A 7978-nucleotide genomic window follows, 5' to 3' on the forward strand; every position below is an offset into this window, starting at 1 on the left:
TGGTAAATGGTGTGTGTGTGTGTGTGTGTGTGTGTGCATATTATTTTACTGCTCTAGGGATGTGATTATAGTTTGGATAACCTTATTTACTATTATGTATTGATTTTTACCTTACTTTTTTTTTACTCTTAATGCGATGCACAATGCAGAAAACACCAGAAGAAGAATTATAATTTATTTACCATAGTGAATTATTGTATTTGTAAACAATTAAATGTCATTTCATTTAATAAAAAAATTCAAATAGCTATGAAAAATATAGATAAACTCTCTTGTAAATAGTGTGGTCTACAGCTTACCATGAGATACACTACCTCAGGCGAGCAAAACCTTAATATTTGATTTTGTGCACCAGCTGTCATTGACAAGTAGACACAGACCTCCACCCCTTTTCTTACCGGAGGCAGCTGTTCTATCTTACTGATACACGTAAATCCCAGCCAGCTGTTTGTTGTCCATGTCGTCGTTCAGCCACGACTCGGTAAAACATAAGATAATACAGTTTTTAATGTCCTGTTGTTAGGATAGTCTTGATCGGAGCTCATCCATTTTGTTACCCAATAATTGCACATTGGCTAATAGGACTGAAGGTAGAGGGGAATTTCTCACTCGCAGTCGGATCATTACAAGGCACCCTGACCTACGTCCCCGATATCCCGTCTCTTCTTCATTCGAATTATGGGGATTTGGGCCTTGTCGGATGTGTGAAGTAAATCATTTGCGTCCGACTCGTTCAAGAAAAAATCTTCGTCCAGTACGAGGTGAGTAATTGCTGTCCTGATATCAAGAAGCTCTTTTCGGTCATTTTGTACAAAATAAGTTACAAATAACGTGAAAAAACACACACAATAGCACAATTGTTTAGGAGCCCGTAAAACGGCAGCCATCTCCTTCGCCATCATAAAAGCTCTTCAGGAAGGCCATTCTATTGCCAATGTTTGTCTATGACTATCGCACAGGATTGGTACATCCGAACATCACACCTGCGGGACAGGTGGCAACAACACCTGCCCGAGTTACACCAAGAACGCACAATCCCTCCATCAGTGCTCAGACTGTTCGCAATAGGCTGAGAGAGGCTGGATTGAGGACTTGTAGACCTGTTGTAAGGCAGGTCCTCACCAGACATCACCGGCAACAACGACGCCTATGGGCACAAACCCACTGTCGCTGGACCAGACAGGACTGACAAAAAGTGCTCTTCACTGACGAGTCGCGGTTTTGTCTCACCAGGGGTGATGGTCGGATTCGCGTTTATCGTTGAAGGAATGAGCGTTACACCGAGGCCTGTACTCTGGAGCGGCGATTGATTTGGAGGTGGAGGGTCCATCATGGTCTGGGGCGGTGTGTCACAGCATCATTGGACTGAGCTTGTTGTCATTGCAGGCAATCTCAACGCTGTGCGTTACATTGAAGACATCTTCCTCCCTCATGTGGTACCCTTCCTGCAGGCTCATCCTGACATGACCCTCCAGCATGACAATGCCACCAGCCATACTGCTTGTTCTGTGTGTGATTTCCTGCAAGACAGGAATGTCAGTGGTCTGCCATGGCCAGCGAAGAGTCCGGATCTCAATCCCATTGAGCACGTCTGGGACCTGTTGGATCGGAGGGTGAGGGCTAGGGCCATATCCCCCAGAAATGTCCGGGAACTTGCAGGTGCCTTGGTGGAAGAGTGGGGTGACATCTCACAGCAAGAACTAGCAAATATGGTGCAGTCCATGTGGAGAAGATGCATTGCAGTACTTAATGCAGCTGGTGGCCACACCAGATACCAGATGTGTGGCCTCGAGTCACATGACTCGGACTCGAGTCAGACTCAAGTCACAAATATGATGACTTGCAACTCGACTTTGACACCAATGACTCGTGACTTGACTTGGACTTGAGCCTTATGACTCGACCTGACTTGGTACCCTCCCCAAGCCCAAATATAAAAAATTATGCTATTAAAAAAAGTGTGCAGCGCATCAACTCTTCATTTAACGGGTTACAATTTGAATCGAACAGCAGCCAATCAAATTGTGCCAGCTGAGAAAAAGTTGTGCGTGGCAGTGCAGAGGAACTTCGGCGGGTGAATTCAGATGGAGCCCTTGGAAAGATGATATCCAAAATTATTATTTTCGGATATAAAGACAACGCTGTATCAACAAAAAACGGATTGCAACTTGCAAAACATGCGGGATGAAAATTACAGACGGAGGCGCAACAATTTCCAACTTTGTTCGACATTTGAAGCTGCACAAAGAACGGTAAGTCGTGGCGAATATAGCCGATAGCTATATATTTTATTACTTTACTGGTATATCATGTAGGCTAACGTAACGTTAAATCAATGAGCCGCCACACAGTCAGTCAGTGCAGGAACATGATCATTGCACCCAAGATTGAGCTACAACTGGCTAGGCAGTTGGTAGCCTAAATCCTGCCTGATGTTACTGCTGTTCCTAAAACCATTGACATACGTTAGCCTACTGAACCACACAGAGAGAGTGTGTGTGTGTTAAGGTTGGGCGATTGTGTACAAGCCTACATCGCCCGATTGCGCCCCATAGCGGGAGGGGGTGTCTTTCTCATGGCTACCCATGTATTTCCATGGAAATATAATGTTTATTTGGAAAGTAATAAATATATAGATCTTTTTAAAAGCATTCATGATTTGCGTAAATGTAATATACTATTACTCTTGTTAATAATATGAAATGGTATTACATTTGGTGAAGAGCACATTGTGACTTGTTTAGGACTCGAAACACAAAGTTTAGGACTTGAGACTTGACTTGCACTTGCCTGTCTTGACTTGGGACTTGACTTGAGACTTGAGTGCTAAAACTTGAGACTTACTTGTGACTTGTAAAACAATGACTTGGTCCCACCTCTGCCAGATACTGACTGTTACTTTTGATTTTGACCTCTCCTTTGTTCAGGGACACATTATTCCATTTCTGTTAGTCACATGTCTGTGGAACTTGTTCAGTTTATGTCTGTTGTTGAATGTTGTTATGTTCATACAAATATTTACACATGTTAAGTTTGCTGAAAATAAATGCAGTTGACAGTGAGAGGACGTTTCTTTTTTTGCTGAGTTTATATACACTGCTCAAAAAAATAAAGGGAACACTTAAACAACACAATGTAACTCCAAGTCAATCACACTTCTGTGAAATCAAACTGTCCACTTAGGAAGCAACACTGATTGACAATACATTTCACATGCTGTTGTGCAAATGGAATGGACAAAAGGTGGAAATTATAGGCAATTAGCAAGACACCCCCAAAAAAGGAGTGATTCTGCAGGTGGTGACCACAGACCACTTCTCAGTTCCTATGCTTCCTGGCTGATGTTTTGGTCACTTTTGAATGCTGGCGGTGCTCTCACTCTAGTGGTAGCATGAGACGGAGTCTACAACCCACACAAGTGGCTCAGGTAGTGCAGTTCATCCAGGATGGCACATCAATGCGAGCTGTGGCAAAAAGGTTTGCTGTGTCTGTCAGCGTAGTGTCCAGAGCATGGAGGCGCTACCAGGAGACAGGCCAGTACATCAGGAGACGTGGATGAGGCCGTAGGAGGGCAACAACCCAGCAGCAGGACCGCTACCTCCACCTTTGTGCAAGGAGGTGCACTGCCAGAGCCCTGCAAAATGACCTCCAGCAGGCCATATCATTAATGATATAATATACAAATGCCTATCAGCCAACTTGCTTGCGCCAATCCCTCGTAATTACAGTAAAGTACTGTAAAAATTACATTCTTACCGTTTCTTTGTAACTTTTACAGTATTGTACTGTCTTTCATTTACTTTGACATTATAGTAATTTACAGGAAGCAGGCATCCAATTACCCTGAATATTTCAGTAATGTATTAGCACTATCCAGAGATAGTCAGAAATATACCATAAGATATCTTGTTGTAATTACAATTATTTTGAAGACCAGTATATCCTTAATTACAACAAGATTTTCAGTAACGATTACAGAAAAGGTTTACTTGCTATGACTATGATGTTTTTAAAAATTATCAATCTTGTTTCAATGCACCAACTGTAAATTATTAAGGACAAGAGTGCCCGTTAAATGACCAAAATGTAAATTAAAATATAAAAATGAAAACTTTCAAAAAACACTCGGTAATATGTCACTGGGTAATTTCAGTAATATGCTGTAATTGTAATTCGTCTGTAAATTAGATTACAGTAGTTGACGTGGTACTGTAAATTAGATTACATGAACATTTTTGGTACCATAAAATGTATTACAGTAGCTGTACTGTAAAATCAATTACAGTAACTTACTGGCCAATTGCGTGCCAGTAAATTACTGTACATTTTACAGGAAACGTTTTACAGTGTGGTGTAGGCCCATTCCAGGAAAAAAACAGCTGGGCTTCAATTGGTAGACTACAAGTTTATTTTTTAAACCCCACCCACAGACAAACGCCAAAAACACATGACAACAGCATTTTATCTGTTGAGCGGGGCTAATCTATGCGTAAAACGAATTAACTACAGAAAACAGAAGAAAACTGATTATGAACTGAAGCACAAACAATGGATTGACATTTGTTAAGTAAGTGAAAAGTAGGCTATCTATTTTTATGAATGTATCTGTTCCTTACTTTGTGGATGAGCTGAAGTGAGCATGGTATAAAAAGGCATTTTGATTGTCTTACTCTGCTGATGTTGAATTCTAGCCTAAAGTTTTGGCGTAACCAGATAGCCCATTTAATTTACTCTTTTACGACAAAAGTATGAGATTGACTCTGTTCCGACATATCATGAAGTTTATAGGTTACTCAGCCACCTGAATATGTGCAATAAGAAGAGCAGGTAAGCCTATGCGTAAAAAGTATTCTACTTTCAACTGTATCCATTTCTTTCTTAGGGATACTTTTTGAACAGTTCACATTGACTTTATACCAAAATGTAAAATGTATAAGCAGACATAAACAATGAGGGAACAAAGAACAAATTAACATGATGGGCATTGATTTCCTTCCCTGTACAGCCACACGGTAAAACTCTGATTTAATTGGGAAATTATGCTTATCCAATATATCACAGACAACCCAACTGTTATAGCCTAGTCAGTGTGTGGTAAAGTGAGTCATTTTAAGGCCTACTATAGTAGCATATGCCTTAATTAAAATGCTGTAGAATGAGGTCTACACATAAACATAGGCCTACACCCAAAAAGCTGAAAAGCTCCTCTTGTTTGTGTGGATTGTAATCATACCATTTTGAACACTTCCAAGGAAGGGCATTGTGTAATTAATTCATACCAGGATCCAGGTTACATTGATGCCTTCCCTCAACCATCTTCTCTTTTATCTGCTCAGGTTGCTCCAGTGTTCCATAGTTGTCGAACAAAAGGTGGCAAGTTCTGAAAAAGAGACTGTCAACATCCAGCCTCAACCATGGATTGGAAGACCTTCCAAGCCCTGCTGAGTGGGGTGAATAAGTACTCCACGGCATTTGGTCGCATCTGGCTCTCTGTGGTGTTTGTGTTCAGGGTGATGGTGTACGTGGTGGCGGCGGAGCGTGTGTGGAGCGATGATCAGAAGGACTTTGACTGCAACACCAAGCAACCCGGCTGTGCCAACGTCTGCTACGACCACTACTTCCCCATCTCCCACATTCGCCTGTGGGCCCTGCAGCTCATCTTCGTCACTTGCCCTTCCTTCATGGTGATGATGCATGTGGCGTATCGCGATGAACGCGAACGGAAGAATGCCAAGCACGGCAACAAGGACAAACTGTACGAGAACACAGGGAAGAGGCACGGTGGCCTCTGGTGGACCTACCTGCTTAGTCTCTTCGTCAAGTCGGGCATCGAGATCTCCTTCCTCTACATCCTCCACAAAATCTACGACAGCTTCTACCTGCCCCGGCTGGTCAAGTGTGAGGTCAGCCCCTGCCCCAATCAGGTGGACTGCTACATCGGCCACCCCACAGAGAAGAAAGTTTTCACCTACTTCATGGTGGGCGCCTCGGCCCTCTGCATTGTGCTCAACGTCTGTGAGATCATATACCTTGTCTCCAAGCGGATCGCTCACATAGCACAAAATACGAGGAGAAAACAGAGCACCATGGCCCTGAATGAACGGTACAGCAAGGAGAATTTCTGCAGCGACTGCACTCTGCCCATGTCTCAGCTGGAGAAACAACCCTTAAGGTCCCAGTCCCCAGGCCACCTTCAAGCCCCTTTACCGGCTCACATGCGTGCGTCTGCCCCTAACCTGTCCTCTGCAGTATAGGATGCCTGAACTATCCCAAGATTCAACCACAACATGTATGCCTATGGAGCCAGGTCTCACCTTATTGATCAAGCCTGCTCATGCTTGTCCTCCTTTAAGACTCTGTATGAGAGACAGGTTTTTCTCTAAGACTCTACTGTCCTATTACTGCCCTATACTACCATGGTGCAAGGCTTTGTACTGATGTTCCATGACCCTGGGGCTAGACAACCCTGATCTTCAGCCACACCCCATTTTATACAACTCAACTCCCACTGCCAGACAATATAAAAAAAAAAAAATCTATTATTGTCTACTGTTACATCTTACAAAGCTTTTCCAGTTAGTCTCACTTTGTTTTCACATTACTTTAAAGTTTCTTGCCAGGGGTAAAAGTGCCCGCATACTAGATTTGGTTTGTTCATAGCAGAACTCGGCTAGGCGAAGCAAACGTCTGTGTTCGCATACTCCCTAAAGACCTTCGCTTGAAAAACAAGAAAAAAACAGCAATATTACTGTTGTTTGTCCCTCGTGAGCCACCGTAGCAACATCATAGCCAGTAACACATCCTCAAAATAGTCAGAATTAATCTAAGATAAATCAATAAATCTGTAATACATTTTCTACCGAGGATGTCTGTCGCGCAATTTTATATCTAGCTAAGATGTTTGGTGCAAGTGGAAAAGTGAAAAGAATTTGCATGAAAACTAGTAGTGTATTATCCTCAAATATATATATATATTTTTTTACCTTGTTTTATGATCTCAATATGAGGACAACAGAATGATAACAAATCTCTTTGGTTTGGACTTTATAGTATTACTGCAAGCTTAGTCTAAAATGGACAGTGCCTTCCCACTACTTGACGCTCTAATAATTTATTTTGTTTTATTTACAGCATTCATTCTAATAGAAGCTCCTCTATCATTATTACGGATATTTTTTATTTTTTACTTACTCTATTGCAAGACTACATTAGCATGGTTCCACTCAGATTTATGTTGCAAAGCTACAACAGATTGCCTGTCTTTTTACATGCTTGTAAACCAACCTTCCTCATCCAAGGTTTATGTTGATTCAAATGAGGGACAAGGAACGCTGCTATTTAATTGATCAAGTCCACTTATGCAAGTAAACCCTGGCATCTTGGAAAGCTGGAGCACATGAAAGCAAAGAAGAACAGGGTTGACAATAAAGTGGACAAAATCTCAGCCTTAGTGTTCCTCATGGAACATTGGTGTGGATACCTGATAGCCTCACGTTGTCAGGAGCAGAACCCTCACAATCAGCTTCAAACTTCCATTTTGTACATTATTATTTTGATAAATAAAATGTTGACATTTAATTTACTACAGTCTCATTCATGTTACAGTAGTTATTTGGCATTCCTGTTGACCTGACTGACTAGATAAGAACATCTCTAGTCAGGACATTAAAACAGACCCATGTGACATACAGGACCACAGACAGCAGTCCAGCGCAAAGGCATCCTGTTATAACCATGTAATACAGTATGTCATATTGATGTAGGCCTACACACGTACAGTCAGTGAAAGGATGTTTCTAGCACTAAATATTGCTTTAGTGTTCATTTTCAATTAGATGTCGGAATTTCTCTGTTTATGTTCAAGTCATCAACTCATTGGCCCATATCTGCCAGCTAAGGACAACATCTACTTGACGTTTCCTGTTCTGCATTCTCCCAATCAATGATGACAAAGGACAAAAATGGACCAACAAACATT

At 41.8% G+C, this 7978-nt stretch overlaps 1 protein-coding gene across 1 annotated transcript; it reads left to right on the top strand.

Annotated features, from left to right (window-relative positions):
• Positions 1 to 4445: 4445 nt before the first annotated feature.
• LOC129812774 (gap junction beta-3 protein-like) lies at positions 4446 to 7978 on the top strand. Its single transcript, XM_055864627.1, has 2 exons — positions 4446 to 4567; positions 5337 to 7978. Exon 2 carries the CDS (start codon positions 5415 to 5417, stop codon positions 6252 to 6254), a length of 840 nt encoding a protein of 279 aa, XP_055720602.1. The 5' UTR covers positions 4446 to 4567; positions 5337 to 5414; the 3' UTR covers positions 6255 to 7978.

The sequence above is a fragment of the Salvelinus fontinalis genome, chromosome 16 (assembly GCF_029448725.1).
Source record: "Salvelinus fontinalis isolate EN_2023a chromosome 16, ASM2944872v1, whole genome shotgun sequence".
NCBI classification, from domain to species: Eukaryota; Metazoa; Chordata; class Actinopteri; order Salmoniformes; family Salmonidae; genus Salvelinus; species Salvelinus fontinalis.